Source organism: Zymoseptoria tritici, chromosome 2, assembly GCF_000219625.1.
Source record: "Zymoseptoria tritici IPO323 chromosome 2, whole genome shotgun sequence".
In the NCBI taxonomy this organism is placed as follows: domain Eukaryota; kingdom Fungi; phylum Ascomycota; class Dothideomycetes; order Mycosphaerellales; family Mycosphaerellaceae; genus Zymoseptoria; species Zymoseptoria tritici.
In genome coordinates, this window is record NC_018217.1 from 1,275,122 (window position 1) to 1,301,902 (window position 26,781).

Below are 26,781 nucleotides of genomic sequence, written 5' to 3' on the forward strand. Positions count from 1 at the left end.
CGCCGAAATCCACACCGCTCCGTTGAAGCAGTTACAAACTAAAACTTCTCGACCGTGGGACGTTGCTTGCCGACTCCGCAAGTATCGGCCCGTCAAGTCACGGTTTCCGAGATCCACGAGGAGGAATAGGTGGAAGCAACAGGCCGGGCTGGGTGTGCCGCAATCATCCACACCTCGTGCTTCGCTTGTCGGTGACCGCACTGTGAACAGCACACACTGTTGTGTCCTCATTGTCTTGTCATCGCAGTATTCCTTACACTTGGCCAGAACAAGCACTGATTCCTAAGCACACAACCTATCTATATGGAGAAGGCTCTCCCCGCGAAAGCTATCGACCAAGCCTCTGGAGTCTCCGGCATCGCGCTCTGACCGGACGATTCCCTCGACGCGATGGCCGCTTCTCTCAGTGAAGCGGGCGATGCATATACTGAGCCCGAGGACGTTGGAGAAGAGAGGGCAAGGGAGCTATACCAATACTACCGACCACCGAAGGAAGTGAAGGACCAGTCACTCTACCTACCATACCCCGACACGGTACTCCAAGCGCACGCTCAGCTCGCTGCTTATCGCCTCAATGTCAGGCGGGCTTTGATCGGACTTGTGGACAGAGACAGCTCATACTTCGTGGCAGAGGCTACCAAAACGATGGACCTGGAGGATCACAAAGACTTTGAGCACGCCGACGATGACTTATAGTATGGCAATATCAGCGTGCCCAGCAAAGGTAGTCTGGTGGAATGGACGCTTGCACACGCACCACGCCTTGCTGACGACGGAAGCGAAATACCTGCATATTACGAGGTCAGCTTGTCCAATGTGTTGCCTCGAGCCACTCATGATACATTTGATCTGATCGGTCTTTCAGGTCCTTGACATGGCCACCGAAGCACGCTGGCAAAGCATCTACACTAGGTCCGAGCGACGCTTTCGCTACTATCTTGGAATTCCATTACGCACAGAGAACAACATCAACATCGGAGCATTGTTTTTGCTGGATTCCCGTCCGCGGCCTCATATGGACACGCGCCAAATGAAGGGTACGTCGAGGGACCATGCGGGCCATTGGCGCTTTGTTGACATGCCACAGTTCTGCACACATTGGCCAACAATATCGTCGCGCATATGAAAACAGTGAAAGAATCCCACGAAAAGCAGCGAGCCATTCGTATGAATTGGTGCGTGGCTGAATTCATCAGCCTTGAGCGAGGCTTCCGCACCCGGCGTAGTCACAGCTACAATGATGAGACTCGTGCAGGCCAAGGTTCGAATCTGGCAGGCTCTTCACAGCTGCTGACTCCTAATCTATCTCGTCAGTCATCTGCTGTCGAGTCCAGTGGCGGTTTGCCTTCAGGATCGATATCCACGCTCACGACCGGATGCAACCCCCGATTTGCTGCATATCAGACTGTGGATGTGTCCGTAGCTGGGCTTCACTCCAGCGCTGATCAAATTCAGAGCACACAGACCGACTCTGCATCCGTCAAACCAGGTCGTGAACAGACTTTCGAAGGTATAGCGCGCGGGCTTGGCAACGGCGCTGCGCCGTCTCAGGAGTTGGAGGAATCACGGGGGCGACAAGCTTCGCGTGAGGCGAGGTCATCTAGCTCGGGAATCAGTCCTTCGAAGCCAAGCGCCACGGAAGCAGGCCAACAGAGCGTGTTCGATCGAGCGGCGTACCTCTTGCGAGAAGCTCTCGATCTGGAGCCTCACGCAGGAGGCGGCGTAGTGCTCTTCGATACGAATGCACTCGCAGACAATGCACGACCGACTGTGCTCAGTGCTAGCTCGGACTATGGCGATCCACGTCGTATGGAACTGCCCCAGCGAAACTCATTCGAGTCTGTCACCGGCACAGGTGTCGGGGCAGCAAGATCTGCGTACAGCGGTGCTATACGAGAGCGTGTTGTTCTGGGCGCAGCGTCCATCAACCGATCCAGCGGTCGCCCGCCAGCCAACTTCGGCCGTGCAGACACTACCTTCAAGGTCACTTTGACCCCACCCGAACTGCAACGCATGTGCAGGAGACATCCACGAGGCCGCCTGTACAATATCCCAGACAACACAGGCACTACCTTGTTCGACTACGAAGGTCGCCACGTTTCCGGTGCACTTTCTGCTCAACTGTATGAAATGGTCCTCATCCGGCGCCAATTTCCGGATGCGAAACAAGTCATCTTCATTCCCATCTTCCACGCCAATGTCAACCGTTGGACTTCCTGTTTCGCCTTCACCACCTCTCGATATCGCGTTTTCTCGCATGAGATGGACTATCTTCCCATGCTATCATTCTGCAGTGTTGTCAAAGCCGAGATGGTCCGCCTCGGGACTTTCGTGGCCGACGAGCAGAGAGGCGATTTCATTGGATCCGTTTCTCATGAGTTGAGAAGTCCGCTGCACGGAATTTTGGCCTCCATCGAGTTATTGCAATCGACGGACTGCGATGGTTTTCAAAGGTCTTGTGTGGACACCATGGACGCCTGCGCCCACACACTGCTTGACACAATCTCAATGGTACTCGACTACAACAAAGTGAGCAACATACGACGAGCCTCTGCTTCTTCATCGAATGATTCTGCGCACCGGGACTCCAAGATGCCTACCACGACCAATCTACGCCAGGAGCCACTGTTTGTAACGGATCAGTCTGTTGATGTTGCTTTATTGACGGAAGAGGTTGTCGATGGATTAGCAATGGCCCACCTGGCCAAGGTCCGGACACACATGGACTTCGACGATACATCTCCATCGTTCAACGGAACATTGCATGATGTTGGGGTACGACCCAGCATGAAGCGAGTTCTGAACGCCATGAGACCGCAGGTCGAAATGATACTCGACATTCAAGGCACGACGGACTGGTACTATTCGACTCAGCCGGGAGCGATTCGGCGAATCGTGATGAATTTGTTCGGCAATTCGCTGAAGTACACCAAGCACGGGAACATCACTGTCTCGCTACGTACGTCTCGCGTTCAAAGATCTGCGGATCCGTCGGCCAGGTCTGCAGAGGAAACGCCGTCCATCATCAAGATCATTGTGAAAGACGTGAGTACCCAAGTATGCAAGGCATAGAGCATGTCTTGAAAGCCTTTGAACCCTCACGAATGTCTGAAACATCGGCTGACTTCTATACTTCGCCGTTGCAGACAGGGCATAGCATGTCCCCAGAATATCTCAAGACTAAATTGTTCACCCCCTTTGCCCAAGAGAACGCCAAAGCAGCAGGTACTGGGCTTGGCCTACCTATTGTCAAAGCGATTGTCAATATGCTTCACGGTGAGATTGACATCAAGTCCATCGTCAACGTTGGCACTGTCGTGGTGGTCACTATACGTGAGTAAGAAACGAAACGTCGTTTTTGACATCCATGATCTGACCCCGTCTCACAGCGATGAAGAAAACAACATCTGGCGTCACACGTGGTCGAACTGCCAGCCCCTCTTCTAGAGCTCAAACTGCTGGACATTTCACGAAGGACTCGATCATCTCTGAGCTTCAATCCCTAGAGGCCCCACCGCAGACTGCCATTTACGAACCTGCTATGGAATTTGACAGCTTTGGTCAGACACAAGGCGCCGCCGCCGTTCACTCCGCTCTTGCCCAATACTTGACCGGATGGTTCGGCTGGCCTGTAATGCAGACATGGGACTTCGACATTCCGGCTCAGATCCTTTTAGTGGATGAGATGCACTTAGCTACGTTACTCGCCCAGCGACCGCTCTTCCTGGAAACGCTCTCCCGACAAAGCATCATCATTCTTTGCGCCAATCCCTCTCGACAAGCCATCATGTCGAGAGATATCCGCAGTAGTCAAGTCGAGGCGGTTTGCAAGCCGTTTGGTCCCCACAAACTCGCCAAAGCGCTCAGCCGGGCACTTGAGAAGTCTTTGAACCAGCCTACGGATGCACAACGTGCGCTCTCGCCGCATTGTAGATACTTTTCCGCAAGAAACAGCGAGCAGAGCCCAGGCAATTCCCGAGCATCCTCACGAGCCAGTGCAAACACCGACTATTCTGGTGTAGCTGGCAGTATAAATGACACTCAGCACCGACATCTTCAACAAAGTCGACGTGGTTCATCGTCTCAGCGAATACCATTCAGGAGCTCTTTGGAAGCCTCCAAGCAACATTTCAAGGAAGTAAGCGCTGGAACAGATGGTGGCTTCCCGTTCCCAAACAGCAGTGAGGGTAGAGGTCAGCCTCAGGAGACTCGTCAGGACGAGTCTCCTATTTCGCCGAATACCCAACCTCTGCAGAAGAAGTATGAGGATAGGCCGGCATTCTTATCGCCTCCATCATTTACCTGGACTTTGGAAAGAGAACAGAACAAAGGCAAGACCGAGGATAGCCGTGCTTCTCGAGATGCTCCAGGGACAGAATCAGCTTTGAGTTCCAGACATCTGGTGAGCACCTCCGGCCATAGTGAAGAACTCGCTACCAGTCTTGTTTCGCTGCCGCGCGAGAAAAAGAAATCCGAAATGGAGATCTTTAACTCAGCGTCCCAAGCAGCCCCTTTCCACAGCACGACCACTGGATCCACGGATCTCTGGACCGCGCCCTCGTCTCCTCAAACCCGCAGGCCACGGCTTCTTCTTGTCGACGACAATAAGCTGAACCTTCAATTGCTTCACACGTTTGTTAAGCAACGCCATTACGGAGAAGATCTCTGCCAACTCGCGGAAGACGGCTCGCAAGCCGTCACGGTGTTTGACTCCTTCGCGCCCGATATTGTGTTCATGGACATATCCATGCCCGTCATGGATGGCATTGAAGCCACACGCTGCATCCGCCGGATCGAAGCCAGCCGGAGGGACAGTGACAAAACTCCGGTTGACGAAAGTGGGCCTCGGCCTCCCAAACCTGCGCTTGTGGTGGCCTTGACGGGGAATGCGAAGGGCAGCGATCAGGCAGAGGCTTTGAAGTCTGGAGTTGATGTGTACATGACGAAGCCATGCTCTTTCAAGCGCGTCGGGCAACTGTTGGACAACTGGAGGGAGGAAGACAGGCCTTGATGAACGCGTCGAAGTGTGGCGCACCAAAATGAGGCTGCAGAATCGCGGTACACTGCGGTCGAGCTTGAGATGTGTCCTAGATTCAATACGTGTATATACCTACGAGAGATGGCCTGCACCCTGCTCACTCCTCTTTGGTATTTGTGCGCCGGGCCCCCGAAAGTCTTTCAGTCAACTTCGTCGACAGAGCGTTTCCAGGACATTCAGAGGCCATCGGCTACATCCCTCCGTGCTTCCGCTCAAAGTACACCGTCCAAGCCAAGCGAGCGAAGCCTATAGGGTTCAGAATGCGCGCAAGGTCGGGGAGAGAGGCATCGCAATCCGTCCTACAACGACGATAGAGTCCTTCCAATAAGACGTTTCCTTTTGGTGGCTTACATTCCACTGGATCAAGTGTAACCTCCGTGAAGCTGCTCGTACGTCTCGCCTGTAAGTAGGACGTTCTTCACTTGCCTCCTCCAGATACACAAAGATACACATCTTGGACATTGTTCAGCTTCATCTGCGCCGTACCTTCCCAATTCGGCCATGGGATTCAACCTCAGCCGAACCGAGGCTCGACATCAGAGACTTGACTAGACTCCAGACCACTTGTACATTGCATGTCCATCCTACCGTTGATCGAATGAGACCAAGCGTGCCTTGATTGTGCAAAGTCTGACTTTACAAATGCCTCCTCCGCACGATGGAAACGAGTACATTCCCTTTGACGGCGTATAACCGTGGTCTGCATCCTCTCGACAAGCGGCAACTGGTTTTCTACCGCTCCATCGGCACCATGTCCAAGGATGATCCCAATATGCATCTCTGTGCACAGCTGTACGCTTCAGATCGGAATAGTCTATTTCACGTGGGGAATGCGTACGGTATTGGAGATCTGTACACGGGACTGGGGAGTCTGGTGCATCAGGTCATTTTTCACTCGGGAGCGGAGGAACTGATGTTCGCTGAGGATGTCGGACCGGAAGAAGCGAAGTGGTTTTGTAAGGAGGACTGGACGACGAGGTATACGAACGGGAGAGGGCTGTTCGTGAGTCGGGTCTGGAATCCGGAAGGGGGGCATGTGGCTACGATTACACAGGATGGGTTGATCAGGCTGCCGAGAGATGCAGATGCGCAAGCGAAGGAGATCGAGAGGGAATGGGGAAGCATACCGCAAGAAGACACGGAGGTTATTCGGCGGCGAAAGGGGAGACTTTAGGCGTTCGGCATAGATAGACAGGTACCAGGGACACTCCTCAAAGATGACTTCAGCAGCAGTCAGCAACTCGACTCGAGAGTATTGCATTGCTAAAACTTCAATCCTGTCCCGCTACTCAAACAGATCTATCGCTTCGTCGCGTGTTCGGTGTATCACTCGTCGTCCTCCGTCCTATCGCCCAGGACCAACGCCGCTCGTTGACATCCCCAGTTAATGTATCAGGTCTCAATCAGGTCTCAATCAGGTATGTATGGGCTGCCAGCATATGCATGGCACATGTGGAAGGCTGGCGTTTACTCTCGTGACACATCGCGGCCAAAGAGGTAGGACTTGAACCAGTCCACGAAGACCAGAATCCTGTTGCGAGCTGCGAAAGAAATGTCAGTTTGTGTACCATCTCGCAGCCATCGCGACGTCGAACTTACAGCTGAAGCACATGCTCAAATACGCCGATCTCCAGAACAAGTACGTGAGCTGACCACCACTGGCGAGGTTTCCAGTCAACCAGCTGATGTCGGCCACAGCCTTTTCACTTCCAATGTACGCCATGGAACCCTGATGAGAGTACTCGAATGGGCCCATCTGCTTGACGCGGCGCAACCGTTTCTGCAGGTCCTTGATGTCCTCAAAAGCCTGTTGGCGGGCCTCCTTATTGGGAGCATTGCCTTGAGCTTCAGACAGTGATAGTAGCTGAGATTCAATCTCCTCGGTCTTGGCCATTTGGTTGAACAGACGTGCAAGGAAAGCGCCCTCCTGACTGGCGACTTGAGCAGTGGGTGCATAATTGGCTATTGCGCAGTCACCGACCGCCCAGATGTTCTCAGTGCCCTTGACGACCAGATATTCGTTCACGGCCAGTCCACGGCGGGACTCCTTTTGAGCAGGAATCTGCGACATCAGGTCCTTGACGAGAGGTCGGAGAGCATTTCCGGTGGCCCACACGAGCAGGCCGTATGGGATCTTCTCGAGCACCTTCTGTCCGTTCGCATCCACATACTCGGCCTCGATGTACTTCTCAGTCACGTTCTTGACCATTGTCTTTGTCCGGATATCGATGGTCTCCTCTTTGAAAGTTTGCTCGGTGTAATCGATCAGGCTCTTGGAAAAGGATGGCAGAACGTTGGGAAGTGCCTCGACGAGTGTAACGTGGAAGTTGTCCTTGATTTCAGGAATCCACTTGCGAAGGTCGTTCTCGAAGAAATCCTGCAGCTCACCGGCAAACTCCACACCAGTCGGACCGCCACCGACTACAACGGTGTGCAGCAGACGCTTGACTTCATCCGGTGATTGATCCTTGAAAGTAGCAGTCTCGCAGCAGTCCATGATCTTCTTGCGAATCTTCTGTGCGTCACCCACCTCTTTCAAGAAGCAACCGTGCTCGCGAACGCCAGGAATACCAAAGGTCGCGTTCTCGGCGCCGACACCAACCACCAGCATGTCGAATGGAACCTCGCTGATAGATGTTGAGCCCTTGACGTCGGAGTCATCGCTGAAGTAGACCATCTTTTTCTCTGCATCAATCTTGGTCACCTCGGCTTCGTAGTACTTGACGGCGGTCTTCTTGTGTCGTAGGAAGTTGCGGATCGGTTCCATGATACTGCGGTGTTCGATCGTTCCAGTCGTGCATGACGGTAGGAGAGGCGTGAAGAGGAAATAGTTTCGCGGCGAGATGACGATGACGTTGTAGTTTTCGGTGTCGAGTTTCTTCAGCAGAGAGACAGAGCCCCAGCCAGTGCCTGTCTGTGAGTTAGCATCTCGTCGTTGCATTGCGCAAACCTCGTGTCCTACCGAGCACAACCAGAGTCTTCTTGGACGGATCAGGTTCAGCCTGCTCAACAGGATTCCGGTTGATGTAGATTCCGTAACCAACATATCCCAGCCCACCCAACAGCGACAAGTATGTCAATCGCCACGTCCATCGGAAGAATCGAAATCTGCGCTTCTTGACCGGCGCTGCAGTGTCGGCAACACCTCTTCGGAAGCTGGTCTGTAGCTGTGACTTGTTGAATTGCGCTCTCGCAGGTCGCAATGGCCATGAGGCTGATCGTGAAGCTGTCACGAAACCACGGCTTCCCGTCTGCTTGAGCCCAATGGCGGCAGTCAGCTGCGCGAGCGGTCGGACGGCAGCTCTGGACGCCATGACGGGTCGAAGAGAGGAGGATGGAGAGGGTGATCGCGAGGGCGAAGAGGAAGGCGAGGTCGAAGTTCTCCTGGCTGATAACGAGAAAAAGAAGCCGGACCGATGCGTGAGATGTTGTGTCGCTTGATTCGTGATTTAAGGTTTTTAGCGTCAGATCTGCTTCAGAGCTTGGGCTTGCCGGATTGGAGACTGATCTGAGTCTTTGGGTGTTGTCTGGATGGATGAATGTGACGGAGGATTGATATTCGCACACGCGTAGAGACAGTGATCAATTCGAGACCCGTCCTCCGTGGTTCCTGTTACGAGCCTCAACAACTCTTATCGTGACGACAATGTCTCCAGCTGAATCGCTGACGAGACGCCTCGGCAGGATGGGGCTGGCAAACAAGAATTGCCCAAGACACACTAGCTGGCGTCGAGAGCAAGCAGGTGTCAACGCACTCGAAGGCTATGCAAATGATTGAGAGTGTCGATGTCTGTCGACTGATACGGATACTCGTTGTTATGTACATCAAGCTTCTCAAAAGGAATGCCCTTCGACCGGATGAGCTCCCTTTACGCCGCACCCGGACCATATTCGTACAAGGTCCTGATATACACGTTCCTGCCCGACACGGCAGTCACTTTCTGCTGGCCTTCCCACGCGCCAATAATCTTGTGAATGTTCCCTCCCTGCGGTACTGATACTGTCGGTTCATCGGTCCGTGCGATGACAGCTCGCTAAAACGCTGTTGAAACATTCCCCTCCCTGGTTGTCTGATCATTCACTGCGCCTGGATGCTTTCAAACACGGCTTGGCTCTGCTTCCCTCCGCCACTGCTCATGACTACCGCGCCATCGCAGCAAATACCAGCAGTATGAAAATCCCTGTCGCCGTGGGCATGGAGACTCTCATGCCACATGCTTCGGAACCGGCTGGGGTATCGAATGGACTGCCTCCGCCGCTGTCGCTCTTTCGACTTGATGTGCTCGTAGTTGATGAAGTAGTCGAGCTGGCGGTGCTCGATGAGTCCGTTAGAAGATCGCTAGTTGTGGATGCTTGCGTCGAATGTGAAGAGCTTGCGGAAGTGGTTTCGCTGTCCGTTGATGCCGTCGCCGATGCTTCTGAGCTTGATGTGCTGGTTACTTGTGCGCTTGTGCCTTCGCTCTCGATGTCACTGTTACTTGAAGGTGCTGCCGACGAGGTGGCAGGCTGTGTCGCCGGCTCCGATATCGAGGCGATGAGTGAATTGTAGTTTTTGCACAAAGTCTGCGGCCCAGTACCTTGGATGAATAGCTTAACCAGATTCGGACCATCGCCGAAGTCTTCGCTCGCACAAGCTGCGCGTACTGTCGGAATCAGTGTCTGCAGACCTTCCAGACAGTCTGCACTACATCCGAATCCGTTGGGGTCAAAATCCGTCTTCGAGCATGAGCTGACCTCCTGGTTGTATGCAGCATTGCATTGAGGTCCAAGGGAGGTGATCCTGGGCTGGAAATCTTGTAGTTTGGCTGCCAGGAGTGCCGGCGGCAGCACGAAGAGGATTGTTCTTGAGTATCGCATGCTTGAGATATGGTGTTGTTGATTTTCCTTGTGGTTCGTTGTGTTGAAAATGTCCCGGCTTCGTTGTCACGGCAAGCGTGTTGGGATGGCAGCCCGGTCGCCTGGTCGCCGATCCGCAAAGAGAGAGTCCTTTCCAAAGCGAAGAATCCGTGTCTGGGGAGCGTATCTCGATGCCTTCCTCGATTGAACCAGACCCGTGAGGCGAATGGAAAGGACGACTATTACGGACCAGCCGCGATCCCAATATTATGCCGGGGTGGACAAATTAGGCAGGTTTCCTTCCGGGAGAGAAGCCGTATACGCAGTCCGAAGGAACGATGATGGCCTCTGTCGTCGAAACACGAAGCAGAGAGCAGCAAAGGAATTACGCGACCTGCGTTATTCCCTCCTTGTGACCCGATATAGCGACTCAACGCTGACCCTGCATGCGTCGACGATAACGCGATGTGATCCGACAGTTAATATCAGCAGCAGTCAACGTACACCTCTCCCTGCGCCACGATACAAACATCAAGCAATGTGAAAGAGCGGGAAAGAAGATAGGCGTGTATAGATCTCACCTTCTCGAACTTTTGGGCCTCCGACCACTCAACCTATCACTGTCATCGCGTGAGCGGCGACCACTCCGTGGCGACGCGGAGCACCTGAGACCGCCATAGGCCACCCGCATGGGAAGAGCACGACGGTGGAACGATCGAGGAGCGAATGAAGTGCACCGGTGAGGTATCGCAGGTGGAAAGGGTTCTCCGGCCTAACCACAAGTGGGCTTTGAAACGTGGAGGGTCCGTTTCAGAGCCGAGCTTTGGGCGGCTGTGATCCAACAGCGTCACACTGCATGCACCTCGCGTTGCTAAGAATGGACATCATGCGGTTGAAGGGGTGGCTTTCTTGTTAAGATTCGGCAGATTCTCAGTGGTCAGAACATAAGAGAGGGGAGAGAGATGTCATGTCAATACTCCGTGAACCTTAAAGACTACCCTCGTCTTAGTCATGCTGTCGTTTTAAACACGCTCATGCATTGTGTGTGTGATAACGAAACGAGACGTTGCGACTGAAGGCACTTGGACAGGAGATATGAGTCTCTTCACATTCAATGTCGAGAGGACTTCCACTGCTTTGACAGGGTGAAATGTCTTCCGTGCCTTAGCTATAGGCCTTTCGCTCGTCACAATCATGTTCTCCGCCATTCTTCGCGTAGCCTCGCCGGGCTCACTTCTCATCATACGCCGGTCATGATGCAAAATTCGTTCCTCATTGCCTGGCTGCAGCTCTCTGTGAAAGCCCGCTACGCCAGCAAACGCCAGTGTACCCCCGCTATAACGCAAACAAAATCAGAAGAAAGAGTCGAAATGTGGATTCCAATCGGGTAGTGATCACCAGCAATTCTATTGCGGTGAAATCACGTGCTGCTGATGAGCACTTGGAAGCCATCGGTGAATCGGCGTCATTTCTTGTGGGTGATTGCCATCGAGCCATAGGTTCTGGCCCACGTATGGGAGGCGACCGGTGTGTTGAGTCGGCTTGCCCAGCGGTTGGTAGTGCATCTGATTCAGCTCAATGTTCATCGGACGACTCTGAATTGAGCCCGATGGTGGCGGGTATAACAAGGTTGACACATTGTGCACTGGTCGGTATGGGGAATTCCGCTGTTGAAGAAAGTACGATGGTGAGATCTGAGTGGGTGCCTGAAGAGATGAAGCCGAGTGTGGCAAAGTGCCAGAGGGCGACGTTCCATTCGTGTCGGCGTATGGACTCGTATGCCGTGATGTGTTCTGCGAGTGTGGCGGTGGCGGTTGCTGGTGGGAGGACGAAGCATACGATGTAGGCGTCTGAGAGCTCTGTGCCTGAGCATTCGTGGGAGGATAGACCATCGCCATCGCTCTGGCAGGCACGTTCAACGGAGGGAGTTGGTGACTCTGCGAGAGATGTGGAGGTCCACTGTTGGACGACTGAGGAGGCGGTATGGAAAGACTGGGCAGCGTGAGACGGGGAACGGGCTGTCCAGGATATTGCTGCGGCGCCATTGTCGAATAGCGGTGCGGTGAGGTATAATTTTGGTATCCATGCATCATCCTCTTCGCGGGCAGGTCAGTCGTCGACTCGTCACGGCTTCGTTTCCTGGACGCTTGTTGTGACGGTGCGTGAATGACCTCACCGAACGGACCAAGAGGAGATGGAGCTGGAGTCGGTCCATGCTGTCCTACCATGCTTTGAGCCACTGGATGCGGTGCAGGGTCCGGGTTGTACGGAGGCGAGGCGTGGTTCGATACTGGCGGTGAAGGGAGGGCCATCGGAACATGGAGAGAAGACGCCGGTGGTAGAATTGGCACTGGCAGGTTTGCTTGTTGTGGTCGAGCGGCTTCGTCGAAGAATGCGGCGAATTTGCCCAGCAGTGCAAGCCAGCTTGTCCAGTCTTGCTCGGATGTGAATAGGCAGTACTTCATATTGCTCAAGAACTCCACCTCCATGATGTGCACTTCACCAACGTTGATGCCAGATACCTCGGCCCAGGTCTTGTTGGTGTAAGTATTGTCGTCCAAGAATTTGTTGCCGAGCATCAACGCCACCGTCAACAGCCTGTATTCACTTCCAGGCTTGCCGCGGACAGTTGGATTTTGCTTCTTCAGCCGGTAAATGAACAACAGAGCAAGTAGGACCACATTTTGTGCTACGCATGTTGTGGAGAGTATTGTCGTCACCCATTTCCGGAACCCAGTGGTAGGCTTCGCATCCGCGGATAGCGGTTTCGTCGGGTGAATCGCAACAGGTGAGTCCGCGACTCTTTGGAGGACGTCAGAGGATTCAAACCAGAACAAACAAGTGATCTGCTGCCAATTAGAGCTGATCCAATTCTCGAGCCTCTGGACTGACACTCACCTGAGCGGCTAGTTCAGCCAGGCTTCCACCGCTGTCGTTCACATCACGAGGGATCTGAAAGTTGGACGCAATTGCATTGGCGTGTGATCGTCTTCTCTCCTCAACAAACACTGGTCTCGCAGGTGACGTTCGAGCAGTGGATGTGCCTGACACCACAGGTCGTATGTTCTCCTGTGTATGAAAGCTCATATCGACAGGCGGGTATGGCGGCAGTACTTGTGAACGTTGTGTCTGCTGAGTGCTGGTGATATCTCCATTGAAGTTTCCATGCTCTTGACGTTGATAGTTTGATATGTGGGTCTGAGGAGCAGTGTTCATGTCGGGTGAGGGCGTTCTGTGCCTGGCGAAAGCGAGTTGGCCAGTTGATCGATGTGAGAGGTGGTGGAAGCTCTTTGAGGAGGGAGGAGAGGAGAGCTTTTTGGAGATGCGAAAAGGATCTCTAAAACGAATGGGCTCGTTATATGCCGTGGTGGTCATACTGCTGTCGTAGTGAAGTGAACCGCAGCTGAGTTGCTCATGTGTTCATGATCCAGGTGTGTCTTGCACTGGAAGAAAGCCAGGCGCAGATGACGGGGGGAAGGGAAGGTCGATGATGAGAGGAAGTGGTGAGTCGAAGTGAAGTGAGCTGATGGAAGAGGACAGCGAAGTCGAGGTGAGTGTAGCGAGGTCGAGGAGGCAGAAGTGGTGGGAAGGTTGTCGGCGCCAGTGAGGTGGAGTGAATGAGAAGGACAATAACGGAGCAAGAGCAATACCAAGGAAAGAGCGAGAGAGACAGTTACCGAAGAGGCATCAACCCAACGGAAGCGGCGGCGACAGCCGTTGTTGATTGATTGCTCGCTCGCTCCAGCTCCACGCAAGGGCGGCGGCAGTGAAGTGCAGAGGCATGCGCGAGGGCGGGCAAAACTTACGATACGATGCGGTAAGATAGTCAGGTATGGGAAGGGAAAGTGGCACCTCCACCAAGCAACGCAACCTTGGAGTTTGGAGCTAGCCTGACTGATGATTTGCACTGACCCGAGCCACCCAAGACCATCGCATCGGACCAAGGACGGGATCGACCGACACAAGGCAAATGGGCAAGGAAAGGACGAGACAAGACACGGACCGGAGATGGAAGGGTACGAGGGCGGAAAAGAGGAGTAACAACGGCAGCAGGCGCAGACCCAGACCCAGATCAGACCAGACCAGACGCAGGACCAGGCTTTCCGGCTGAGGCTCCGGCTCAGGCTTCATCGCCGTCGTGAGCATGAGCCTCTCACATCACATCATCGCGAATCCGACCCGACGAGACGAGACGCAGCAGCAGCAGCAGCGGCGGCACGATGAGGATGGACGCCGCGCCGGTGCATGATGATGCTAGCGGCCAAGTGGTCCCCCGGACTAGGTTGGCAAGTGTCAGGTATCAGGTATGGAGCAGCAAATGGCAGTAATAATAGCGAGCCAGCCATGCGACCGATGGCGTCGGAGGTACGAAGCAAAGCACCAACGCTTGGGCGCAGCCTGAAGCGTGACAAGAGCCAACGGCCGGCCGGCCAGCCCGCCTGTCTGCCAGGAGTCCGCCATTCTTGGGTGATGAGATTATTGAAAATGCTGGCTGGATGGATATGCGGATGCGGATGCGGATGGCAAGGAAGGAGGGAACGAAGGAAGGGGGGGAACATGCTTCTGGCTCTAGACGCTAGTGATTAAAATCTACTGGCGCTGGTTCCATGCGTCGTCCATGGAGCTGTGCCTTTCTTTGGCTCGCTCGGGGCTCGGGCTGGGCGAGAGCCTGCGGGCTGGCCAAGTCAGTGCACATCTCGGTCAGCCAGTCCTACCACTGCCATTAAATTGTTGTGGTGTCTCGACTGCGGTCACGCCGTTTTATTGAATACGCACACGCATTGCGGCAGGGTGGCCACAAGATTATCGCGACTGGTACTGTGCCAGAGTTCAGACTTGTCCAGGGCTAGCATAGGGGAGGCCAGACATACTACAAACACGACCGCAGACGAGCTCACGGTGGCCGGCAGAATTATACTCGCCGACCGCTGGGGTGTGTCGATCAGCATCCGTCCGATCCATACCACCCCTTCCATTCCCATTCATCGCACATACCATGCATCCATTACTCACTCCGTCCACTGTCTGGGCTGAGTAGAACGCGCATGCAGACGGTCAAGGCTTAACCTTGCTGAAACGCTGACAAGTAGTACCCATATGTATCGTAATGGGACAGTCGTGACTGGGTTGGACAGCCTGGCCGCAGCAGTTGGGACGTACCTCATCAATCCGTGCCGTACACGAAGGAGTCGGAAAAGCCATCTTCGCCTCGTGACGCTGACGAATTCTCGTTGATCGTCGGCAAGGGGAGACATTTCCGTCCTCTCTCATGATGGAAGGCAGCTCCACCGCGGAGCACATGCACCCACTGCGCTTGCACAAGAGCGGTCTGCGATGTTCCTAGCCGCTTAAAGTGCAAGGTATCGCGGGTCTACAACGTCGACGATGGGCCGGCAAACTGCAGGTGACGACGACATGCGATCCAAAGACAAAATGGGAACGGGGAAGCTTTCGCGTCGCAGGCTCAGCGCCGACGAATGATGGATCGCCAAGGGAGACCCGGCCGAGGATGGACGACTCAGCTTTCGCCAACCTACTGCAAGCGGCACTCTCGGCGCCAGCTATTTCTCGCACGCCTCCGCGCCCATCTCACACTACCTGACCGGTGGATTCTTTGAACCTTCATCATCCCACAACCTTCTCATCACTCGCATCAGACCAGGGGCGAAGGGAAATTTCTGAATCTCACACGAACCCGCGATCGCCGGCATTTTGGCAGCTTCACCAACCCCTCCACGGCGCAATCTCGAATCTTGTTACCCACGCGCCATGCTCTGCTCGAGACGTCCCACAAAAGTCTCGACGGACGCAGACAGGGTGTGTGGTGGTCGGTCGTAACAGGCATCCGATGGACTATCACTAGCGAGACGTGAGACCCAGCATCGCTTGCGTCGAACACTGCACACCACGTCGTGTTGGTCGTACTGGTCTCCTTCGCAGGAATACACTTCCCGCCCAGCCATGGGTATCACAGCCCATGTTCTCCCGATACTGACAACGTAGCAAGTTGATGATGATCAGTACATCCACTTTACAGCCTTGTTTGCATGAGACGCAGGAGGGTTTCGGCCTTTCACCCGCCAAATACAGCTTCAGCTCCAGACATGCGCCACTAAGCGAACTATCCAGAAGAAAATACTTCACGTTCAGCAGGATCGAGATTTGAGCGTTCCGCGCCCGGATGCACGTTGTCCTCACTTGATCGTGGTTTTGTGGAATGCTTGTCCAGAATGTGAATGCCAATTGGTGGCTCATAATTGAATGTCTTAAGACCGGATCACTTTGCCTTGTCTCGAAGCCAGCCTGGCCCAGCCAGCAGAAACAGCGGCGTGGGTGTATAGTACCTCCGACTGATCCACCTTGCCAGTCAAAAATAAGCGATGGCCCACTGGCTTGCTCCATTTGATTTGCTGGCGGTGGTACTAAATCCTGTGTCAGACGCGCAGCGTGCCGAAGCAGGTTGAATGCATGATCGCGGTGTGAGAAAACTCCGCGAGAGTCCTGGCATCCAGCGGAATGCGATCCCTTGTCAAGCGGCAAGCCCATTCTTGTTCATCTCAGTAATCCCGAGGCTGTGGAGCGTTGATTGGCGGAGTAGGTACAATCTGTACATTCTATCAAGGCTCTGGTGGCGCTGTGCACGCATGTTCAAAGTCAAATGAGTCAAATGGTGAACAGGTCCAGGCCGGTCAAATGCCTGCTCCGCTACTGGAATCATGGAATGCCACCTGATGAGATGATTTCGACAAGCGAGGAGATCGCCGCTCCCAAGGTCCTTGTCAGACATGATTACGATAGTCGCGGAGCTGTGCTTGCCAGTTTGCCCGCATTTGCTGTGGACTTGCGCGTCTTAGAAAGGTCTGCTCAGGCTCTGGCCAGGCCAACGACAACCTAGCTCTTTCACCATGCACGCAGCGGATGATGAGAGTTCGCGCAACAGCGGCGCTCCGCCTTTGCGGTACCATGCCAGACTTTCCGACCAATCAACGGTAAGCCGTAGCAAGCACTTGTGGACCGCCCAAGATCTTCCTGGAGCTAGGGCACAACGGCATAACCTCGCGTCCTCAAAAGCAACATGAGCGTGACGTGCGCCCTCCCGTCTTGGGAATTTCGAGATGATCAGGAGAGTGCGCGGCAGAGTCGCAGTGCGCTGGGTTCTACTTCCTAGCTCACCCACATGGACCACATTGCATCGCATCACATCGTATCGCACCGCAACAAGCTTTCCACGATGGAGCCTGCATGTCGTCCCAGGCTCCCAGCTGTGGGCTAGCACGCCGCAGGCATATCCGGCCGCATGTTCGACCATCGATTGGCTATCCGCATTGCGTTTGACGTGTGCATGCTCGTCTGATCATCATCATCTTCGTGCAAACTTCGAAAGCAGTGTTGTTGAGTCCAGGAAGCATGGCGCCACGCCGGCGAGGCGCAATGTCCACATTTGAAAGTTTCGGCGGAACCAGGCAGGAAAGACCTGGATTTCACTGCGCACTGGTACTGTACAGTAGTCAAGATCGCTCGGCGGAATGTGGGAGGCGGACTAGCTACCTAGCTCTTCAGTTTGTCCTGCACAAGTGAAACTGCATGGTCTGAGAGAAAGTTGATTCTGACACCCTTCCTTGAATGTCATTGACATCAGCCTATTGGGAATGGCTCTCCTGGGGCAGGAGGCACTCGGAAGCGATCATGATCACAGCGTCACCAAACGTGACGGCTTTGGAATCACGGCGCATTCTCGTTAGAGTCCATGCATCTTGCTTGCTCATTATTGCTAGGTGAGGACCTGGTGCTTGCCACGGATAGCCGTGGAAAATTGAGTTGGTGTCGCCGGAAATGTCCCATTTCGGGACTGAACTTGTTCCTTTTCAGCACGGTGATGGGTGAGATGATCGATGACAACAAGCTGCACTTGTAAACGAGCTGCCACTGTGGTGATGAGCATGGATGCAAGGGCATCGGTTGCATGGGCTGACACGAGCAATATCGGGGAACGTTGTCTCATCACTCTCGTGTTCTTTTATCATTGACGACGAGTTGGTCCGCACATCAACGCCGGCATGAGCGGGTACCGGTCAACCGGTCTGGGGTCCAGCAATGTGCTTCGCGACTCGCGCCTGAAATAGTGACAAGGCCTCTCTTGTGCTACCCTCCGAGCGGGCAAGATTCGCATCATAGCCGTGAGGGGTTTCTGGACTTACTGCGGGGACGAGGCCGGCGAGGACCGAGTGTCTTACCACTCTCCGCCACGATCACCCATCTCTGATCAACTTCGCACTGCTAGCCGCACACATATTCGCATGGCGCAGGTGTTGCACGCCCGCCTGCAGGTGAATCTCTCCGGCAAGCGACTAGGATGTGCCAGCCGGCCTCCCCCGAGAAAGAACAACGCAGCCAGACATCTAATGGATTGTCCGTCCAGCGTCCCTGCAGGCCGCCTCGATTCGTGTCCTTGTGCCCCTCGGCCATCTCTTCGCAATGCGAGGTTGGCAGCAAACCTGCCGACCCACGCATTATGCCTTCAGAGGTGGAGTATTCACTATGACAGCCGTCTCCATCCGGCCAGCCGCTTATCACTTGTGTCTTCCTCGGCGGACTATGGACAGGAACATGGAGGAACGGCATCCCAGCTGGTGCTCCCTTGTGAGAGCTAGCCGCTGGTGACCACGCCTATTCAAGAGCCTTGAACATGCTAGTGCAAGTAAGCCGCGCCAGCTTGAGCGCATGTGACACGACGCATTGCAGCTCCTCGACCGACACTCCAGGTCGTGGGTCACGAGATTTCACCAGCTCTCCCATATCTCATGCTTCCCACCGCGATTGCTCGAATCGTTCACCAGATCAGGCTACATGGCATGTTGGGACCTCCTCGAGCTTCACCTTTGCAAAGACAACCGGTCTTGGGTCTACAGCGTCGTCGTAGTAGGTGACGAGAGCAGGGCATACTAGGTAGAACAGACAGTGACAAAGCCTTCGCGAGGGTGATCCGCCAAATGGTCTCGACGACATGCCTCACGGTGTCCCTGTACATGCTGCTAAGCTGTTCTTGCAACATCACTGGATCTCCTAAGAGATCCTGCTACCTTGTCCACAAGCCTCATTCAGCTTTCTCGTTGAGGTATCTGCACATCTTGTTCACACGTCGCGCTTGGTCACTGGAACGCTTCAAGAAGGTGTCCTGCTCAAGTTCCTTGAGTATAACAGCTCGGCTTCGATTCTCAAGGTGTGTTATGTCCGGCAATCAGAACATTACTGCTTTTGTAACCTTCTGTGCACAAACAATGAAGCAGCCTTGCTATCGAGCTGGGCTTTCGGCGGTCAAGGCAGCCGGATATGGTATCGCAGGCGTGAACCCACTAAGCACCGAGTTGTTGTAGTTTTTCGAGAACTGCAGGAGTGGATTGATATTCAGCATGGAGCGTGAAGTTCAAAAGCCGGCAGTCGAAAAGAAACGCCGATGTTCTTCCGCCCTGCTGCGACTTTCACAGCTCGTCGTTGATCAGAGCACACGCCGCACTCATCACCACATCACACACCATGCCTCCCCGATTACAGCTCCTTCGACGGGCATGCGTCGCACTGCCGACGCAACAATCCTATCAACCTCTGGCGCCGTTCCTGTATCCTTTCATCACCCAGCAGCGCTCCGCATCAATCCTGTCCTCCTTGTCCGATACCAAGGGAGCATACAATAAGAAGATCCGACGTGGTCGCGGACCAGCAAGCGGCAAGGGAAAGACATCTGGGCGTGGTATGAACGGTCAGAAGCAGCATGGCAAAGTTCCGGCAGGGTTCAATGGAGGACAAACACCAGACTGGGTGGTCTCGGGCTCGAGAGGATTCGAGAACCAGTAAGTCGACGACGAACGTTCTATGACCGTAAAATGCTGGGCGCTGACAGTCGTGTTAGCTTCTCCGTGGACATGAGCAAGGTCAACCTAAACCGCATACAATACTGGATCAATCAAGGCCGATTGGACCCGTCAAAGCCCATCACATTGAGAGAGCTGAACAAATCGCGCTGCACACATGGCATCAAGGATGGGATCAAACTACTAGCGCGTGGAAAAGAGGAGCTCACAACACCCATCAACATTGTCGTATCTCGTGCCAGCGCCGATGCGATTGCTGCTGTTGAGAAATTGGGAGGAACCGTTACGACCCGATACTACACCAACTTCGCCATCAGCAAAATTCTGAAGGGAGAGATGGACCCTATCAACAGCTTGCAGTCCCGCGCAAGCACAGCGGCTGCGACTGGCGTAGTGGAGGAGGATGCTGCGCAGGTGTTGGAGCAGGACAAGAAGGTCTACAGATATAGGCTGCCCGACCCAACCAGCCGAAAGCACCTGGAATACTACCGCGATTCCGCGCATCGTGGATACCTGAGCCATCTCGTGGAGGCTGGTCAAGGACCAAGTTTGTTCTTCAAGACGCCTGGCTCTGGGAAGAAGGATGGGAAGAAGACACCAGGCAAAGCGACCAAGACGCAGCAAAGGGCCGAGAACAGATTATGGTAACTGTGTTGTGTATGAGACGTGTATACTGGTCTGATTGAGACACTTTCATATCAAGTCCGTTTTGACATTGACTTGTGTAGAGCGGACCCAGTTCAGGTCAGCAGAAAGCTTCGCCGAGACATGGAACAAAGCTTTTGCTGGTCCGGCCGATCTACGAAACTACAGGTTTGCAGAACGCACGCGTGTGACTTGCGTTGAAATGCGGCAAGAAGCATTCCCTCCAAGCGAGACTGTCCGTTGAGGCTTCATCGAGCTGAATGTCAAATCGACGGAACAGTCCCGCAAATGCAACTTGCAGTTCACACATCGCAAGAGTCTGACCCAGGCAAGCTCTTGGCCCTCGAGAAAACGGTACAAGCCACCTCTCCAGCGAAGAAGCCTCCCTTCCCAGCCAACGTTCGGGGTCGAACTTTTCAGGAGAAACGAATATGTCAGGGTTCGAGTGCACCATCACCTGAGCCACGCCTACGATTGCTCCAGGAGGAATGTGGCGACCGCTGATGGTTGCGCCGCTTGAGGGTACGACTCGTGGCAGAGGTGCCGTGACCCCAGGAGCTAGGCGGAGACTCTCTTTGATGACTGCGGCAAGGAAAGGCAGCTTCTCGAACACTTCCACTCGAGGCTGGCTCTGTAGGTCTGGCCAGACACTCAGCAGCTCCGCCTTCAGCCGAGATATCATCTTCGGGCTCTGCAGTACATGATAAAGGCCAATGGTGACCGTGTTCCCGACCGAGTCCGCTCCGCCGAAGAGAAGCGCTTGGGTCTCTTCATATAGACTCTGCTGACTAGGCACGCCTGCTGCTTCATTGGCCTCGGGATCAAGCAGTCGGTGATAGATTGTCGGATGCGATGTCTGCTTGAGTAGCTGCGGATTGCTCGCGACCTCCTTCACCTGCGCGCCTAGCAATTGCTGTAGATCGACTAGACCACCCAATCCCGGCGCTGTCATCTTCGTCAGCCATCCAGGGAAGCTAAAGACCAGCTTCCTCACGGCGGAAAAGTGCTTGAAGACAACGAACGTAGGAAGACTGGCGTCCATCGCAACCACGACTGGAGCTTGGAAGTCCTTCGCCTCCGTAGCGTGGATGTCCTGCGCGAAGCAATACGTGACAATCGTATCCAGAGTGAAACAGCGTAGCGCGAACAGCATATCCGAAGACTTTCCCTCTGCATTCTCCTTGGCGAGGTGAACACAGAGGCGGTCCATGATGCCTCTCACGACTCTCTGGAGGTCCAAGATCGCACGACGGGAGAAGAGCGGGGCGAGCACGTCTCTGCGTTGCTTGGCTTCGCGGTAGTGGAGGAACCCAAAGGAGGATGCATCTTCGCCGAAGGATTGGTAAAGAGTCGCTTCTTTTGACCAACGGTTGGATGCATTGTAGATGTCTAGGTACGCTTCCGGGTCGGCGAATTGAAGCTGTATAGACGGTGTCAGTGTTCGATTCAGCAACGAACTCATGTCACTATGTGTTCGCATGCCTCGTTCGGTCCGACGCGGACGACTTCGCCGTACTGTGCGTGCAGCTCTCGCAGTACATCGATCCAATTGCGTCCACGAAACACCTCCTGCCAGGTCTTGTACCAGCCGGTCGATGCGAGAAGTGGTCCTGGAAATTGTGCAAGCGGATGGCGGAAGACATTCGTTAGGAAGGTCCAGGCGAGTTGAGTGACCGCGGCGGCCACAAGACCGGACAGTAGAAGCGTGATACTCACAGCCATGGACGAGCTGTGTAGCAGTGGCTGTATTGCTCTCGAGGCATCCGGGGTGGCGATGCGCTCTCTATAAATACACTGAGGTACCCACCCGATGAGCATGCACTGAGGTCACAGGAGAACTGGCTCTCGACGAATCATACTGAAATCCCCTGTGTCAACTCGCACTGTGACGTGAAGTTCGAACCGCTCCTTCAGTCGCTGGTGGTGGCCTAATATGGTCAGCGGCATACATGCTGCACCGCGACATGGATGCCAGCAGACTGCATGACAAGCGTGTTTGGAGAGTTGAGACGTGTTGTTGGCAGAGTGTTTTTCTGACCAAGTTCTGACTCTGTTTCTCGATGCTACCAACCATCTCATGCAAGTCATCATTATGTATGCTGTGCTGTAGCAGTCTGTCCCTTTACTTCGGGAGGGAAGTCCATCTTCCAAATTCAATCGCTGATCGCCTCGCTAAATGGCAAAATTTCCAATGCATTAATTGTAAACTCCTCGCCAGCTGTTGCTGTGCGTAATTTCAAGCGTGCTCCATGGCCTGCCCGGCAGGCTCCTACAGCTCGCGCTTAGACGTGGTAGGCGAGAAGTTGAGGTTGCCGATAGAACACCAATTCGAGCCTCCGACCTTGATGGGCAAGCATGACAAGTACTTGCACCACGAACAGGTGTTCTTCCAAACGTAGAAGTTCTTCAACAGCAGAATGAAAGCAATCAAGGCGCCCAGTAAAGCAGCGCCGCGGATCGCAATCCAGAGCCACCATACTCCTCGGCGTTTCTGGAAAAAACCAAGTGGTGACTTGGCGAATCTGCGAAGCCCGTCGCCGCGCTTTTCCTGACGAGCCACAGAGGTGTATGCAACATCGTCTACGTCGTCCTTGCGACGTGCAATCTCACTGGGTGATCGCAGTAAGCACACTCCCAAGACTAATCCCATAAGGAACCCGCCGATGTGGGAAAAGTTGTCCAATCCCGGGAGGAGTCCAAGCGCAAATGCGATGACCATATCAACCAAGATGAACATGAGATCCTTGACAGGGCTGGTACGCTCTTTCCAGGTGTAGAGGAGGTCAAGCAACGTGATTGCCAGGATTCCAAACAAGCTGCCGGAGCAGCCTGTAGATGCGATGCCCGTCGCGGCGAAGTTGCCGCCGAGTACGAAGCCAAATATGCCGGCCGCGAAGTAGAGGATAGCAAATCGAATGCTTCCAACCAATTTCTCCACATCTCTTCCGAGAGTGAGCTGCAGAAGCAGATTAAAGGCGATGTGGATGATTCCGGCATGCAGGAAAATTGGCACAATGAAGCGCCACCATTGATCCGGCGCAGGCTGATCGTCAAGGCTGCCTCCCACTCGAGGGTTTTTGTCGGCGCTGAAACCGCAGAGGTCTGAGAGCTGACAGGAGACGCTGTCGCCGGTGGTGGAAGTGGCATTCGGGCAAGGCCATGATATCTGAACATTATTGTCTTGCACATTATGCATCGTGTGCATGCACGGCTGCCATCTCGCTCCCATGTTGATGAGCAGGTATTGTGACGGTCCGATCATCGGATTGAACGACGGCTTGATCTGGATAGGGGTGCCCGTGAGTACAGCTGCCAGATATTGTCAGTCAAGGTCCACTCAATAAATGTGCTCCCAAACCCACCATTCCTTGCTATCTCCGCGATGAAGACGATCAATTGCACCGCCGAAAGCACGTAGACTACCCATGTAATCTTCCCTCTGAACCACCCATCCTTGCTCTTGCGCCGCTTCTTCCTCCTCGGGTCAGCATCTCTTACAAATGGGTCGTCCTGGTCGGCCGGCTCAATGGGCGACACAATGTTTGTGGAATTGTCCTTAGCCTTTCGACCGTTCAGCGGTATCGCATTGTGGTCTTCAAAGGGATCTGCATGATCGTGTATCCTCCCACTGGCTCCTGAATATGAGTGTGAAGGCAGCTCGTGGTGGTACGGATGTGCGCGGTCGTCGAACGGCGACGTCGGAGAAGAAAGATTCGGTAACGGAGCGTCGTTTCGGGAGGAGTAGTCGTAGTATGGCGAGGGGTATGCTGGAGGATGCGAGCTTTGAGCGTGGTAGTAGTCGTTGGCGGCCATGCTAGGCGAGGACGCAGGTCGTCGGTCTGTTGTCGTGGTGGCGCTCCCGGTCTGCGGATTGATCGAGCGGCGTCTGTGAAGGAAGGATGCTCGAGAGAGTACGTCGAATGAGCTGCTGCTGGGTATCTTTCTGCGCCGCCGATGCCAACGTCTGTTTCAGGTGCTGGATCCCGTGGCTGGTGGATTAATGGAGACGCGCGCCGATCTCCAAGCGAAAGAAGGGTCCTCCGGGGCTCTGGGCTCCGCTGGGCTCGACAATAGGGAAAGAAATCAAGATGAACAAGAACGAGAACGCGAGGCCGTGAGAAAGAAAGGAGAAACTGGTCAAATTATGAGAAGATGCGTGTAGAGCTTAAGGTACGTGAAGCCGTGACTTGTCGCAGGTCGACTTCGACGATGATGTAAAAGCGGGCGTGATTGTCGCCAGGAATAGAGCGGCAGCAAGTGGGTCGACTACAAGGACAAGGCGACAAGGAGCCCGCCGGTGGTGACGAAGCTCGTTACGCATTTTCAAACCTCCATCGGTCTGTTCTTTCTCTTCTGAACATGCATTCGATCGATCATCGTGGCCTACGAAAGCACCACGTCAACGCTCTGGCATCTAACGGCACCGCAGACAGCTCTATAATTTAACAGGATCAAAATCGCCTCCGCCTCTTCTGGCATCACACCTGGAAGAGCAATTCGCTCGACATGTCATGCTCGCAGTTGGCCGCAATGACCGATGAAGGCACTTTCACGGCACTTCTTACTGAGATCGTCAATAAGATTCATGTACTCCAGCTCTTGGTAGCCTGAACTCCGAGGATGTCTACATGTCCGAACAACATGCTTTCCAACGCATCTGTACTGAATATGAGCCGTTTTGTCTGGCATCTTGAGGAGGGCCAGCGCGAACGGAACCCAACGTCTGCCGAGATGAAGCCCGTCGATGGACTCTAGGACGTCTTTGTCTCGACAATCAGGACTATCTTAGGTTCTTGTCATGTTGTCGAGCAAAGACAAGAGCTGAACAACGGAGCTTTGAACAATGATCCTCGAAAGCACAAGGAGCAAAGCTGGCAGTTCGACTTGCAATCTTAAGGCTTTAAAGTATTGATTGTCCATCTTTCGCGCTCCTCGCTCTACGCGCAAGTCTTTTCGAGGATCTTCATCACTCACGTTTGTACAGTTTCATCGACGAAGGCACGAGTAGCTCCGGAAGCACTTGTCACATCACACGAATTCACCTCCATCAGTAAACATGTCAGACAAACAACAAACAGCTGCGGTCTTGTCGCCGACGACTCCTCCTCCTGGACTCAGTTACATGGACTTCTATACCGCCAAAGCTCAGGCAAAGTTCAAGGCTCATCCTGAGCTCATCGAGACCGTTCAGCTTCGGCAACCAACGCAGTCAGACCTCGCACGGCAGCAACACTCCGACAATCGTCTCGATCAGGTTATTGAGACTTCTAACATCCTCACTCAGGAGGCTCTTGCCCAGCTCGCCGAGCCTTGCACGACGACTCCTGAGCCCACGTTACACGAGATAGTCGAGATGACCAAAGCCGGAAGATGGATGACTGGTTACCGTGCGGCCGAGCAGGTCAATCGCGACTGGCTCGACCGCAACCAAGACGATTTCGAGCAAGTCATGGCCTCTATTGACGATCTAGATGCACTTGGCGTCGATCTGGCCAGTCTCGACGTCGCTACCACTCCTACCATGGCTTGCGGCCCGACGATACCTACCGACCAAGTTGCCCAGGATTGGTTTGCGGGTACATCGAACTTTCGCGAGGCCACGGATGAAGAGTTTGAGACTGGCCGTCCAACCGAGCTCGGTCTCCTCAGGACTTTAGCCGTGTCCCAGATCGAGAGACCCGCGTCTAGTAACAGCACAGTCATCCGTCGCGACAGCCTCATGAAGCCGAGTCAGCCACGATCAAGCTCAGTGCCCTCGCTTCGGTCAGCTTCCTCCAAATCATCGCGGAAACGACGGACGTTCCCAGCGCCCAAGAAGACAAACCTCTTGAGTTTTCAGGCGACGTTCTCGTGGTAGGTCTTCTCCGATCTCTCGCTGTACAAATGAAAAGTTGGTGCGTTTCCATGATATCCACTCTTCAATCCTATTCCCAACATCAATATCAACGTTTCCGGTGTACACCTCTTCTCGTGGCGTGCTTCTGTCTTTCATTCGATTGTTCCTTGTGCGCTAATTAATCTCGTAACTTCCAAATCCGGCACAAGCGTCGTTTGTTCGCTTTAGCCTCGAGAGCCTTCAGAAACATTCCTTTGTGATCGATTTCCACTCCCCAACATCGAGCAGCCAGTCGAGCATTCTTCGAATACACTCCAACATGGCTCCGACCAAGAAGAACCGCGCCGCTTCGCAGCGCAACGTGTTGAACACTCTCTCGACATTCAACAGCAAACAGGCGATGTAAGAGAACAATGTCTCGCCACCTCACAAGCCCAGTGCTGACAGATCGACAGCACCGATAGGAACTCGAACGAGTCCGCCTTGCTCCGTTTGGCCCCAGAGCTACGGAATCGAATTGCGGAATTCGTTCTCCAGCCAGGAAGCATCCATGTATA

General features: G+C 54.1%; 6 protein-coding genes across 6 annotated transcripts; 2 read left to right on the forward strand and 4 right to left on the reverse strand.

The window, feature by feature from the left end:
• Nucleotides 1–865: 865 nt before the first annotated feature.
• Nucleotides 866–5,011, forward strand: MYCGRDRAFT_117732 (histidine kinase; the record flags this gene model as incomplete). The annotated part of the gene is made up of 4 exons (XM_003854825.1): nucleotides 866–1,037; nucleotides 1,256–3,045; nucleotides 3,147–3,333; nucleotides 3,390–5,011. Coding segments are annotated over 4 exons (3,771 nt in total), but the record flags the coding sequence as incomplete, so codon positions are not given.
• A 1,494-nt stretch (nucleotides 5,012–6,505) lies between these two features.
• Nucleotides 6,506–8,419, reverse strand: MYCGRDRAFT_107974 (uncharacterized protein; the record flags this gene model as incomplete). Its single annotated transcript, XM_003855592.1, has 3 exons — nucleotides 6,506–6,579; nucleotides 6,638–7,948; nucleotides 8,001–8,419. The coding sequence occupies 3 exons, from the start codon at nucleotides 8,350–8,352 to the stop codon at nucleotides 6,506–6,508; spliced, it is 1,737 nt and encodes a 578-aa protein (XP_003855640.1).
• A 2,861-nt stretch (nucleotides 8,420–11,280) lies between these two features.
• On the reverse strand, nucleotides 11,281–13,090 carry MYCGRDRAFT_90621 (uncharacterized protein; the record flags this gene model as incomplete). The annotated part of the gene is made up of 2 exons (XM_003855591.1): nucleotides 11,281–12,720; nucleotides 12,773–13,090. The coding sequence occupies 2 exons, from the start codon at nucleotides 13,088–13,090 to the stop codon at nucleotides 11,281–11,283; spliced, it is 1,758 nt and encodes a 585-aa protein (XP_003855639.1).
• A 6,318-nt stretch (nucleotides 13,091–19,408) lies between these two features.
• Nucleotides 19,409–20,391, forward strand: MYCGRDRAFT_99059 (uncharacterized protein; the record flags this gene model as incomplete). The annotated part of the gene is made up of 3 exons (XM_003854826.1): nucleotides 19,409–19,722; nucleotides 19,782–20,102; nucleotides 20,187–20,391. The coding sequence occupies 3 exons, from the start codon at nucleotides 19,409–19,411 to the stop codon at nucleotides 20,389–20,391; spliced, it is 840 nt and encodes a 279-aa protein (XP_003854874.1).
• A 151-nt stretch (nucleotides 20,392–20,542) lies between these two features.
• Nucleotides 20,543–22,116, reverse strand: CYP-32 (putative P450 monooxygenase; the record flags this gene model as incomplete). Its single annotated transcript, XM_003855590.1, has 2 exons — nucleotides 20,543–21,808; nucleotides 21,871–22,116. The coding sequence occupies 2 exons, from the start codon at nucleotides 22,108–22,110 to the stop codon at nucleotides 20,543–20,545; spliced, it is 1,506 nt and encodes a 501-aa protein (XP_003855638.1).
• A 541-nt stretch (nucleotides 22,117–22,657) lies between these two features.
• MYCGRDRAFT_68129 (uncharacterized protein) lies at nucleotides 22,658–24,525 on the reverse strand (the record flags this gene model as incomplete). Its single annotated transcript, XM_003855589.1, has 2 exons — nucleotides 22,658–23,697; nucleotides 23,751–24,525. The coding sequence occupies 2 exons, from the start codon at nucleotides 24,199–24,201 to the stop codon at nucleotides 22,658–22,660; spliced, it is 1,491 nt and encodes a 496-aa protein (XP_003855637.1).
• Between the last annotated feature and the right edge of the window lie 2,256 nt (nucleotides 24,526–26,781).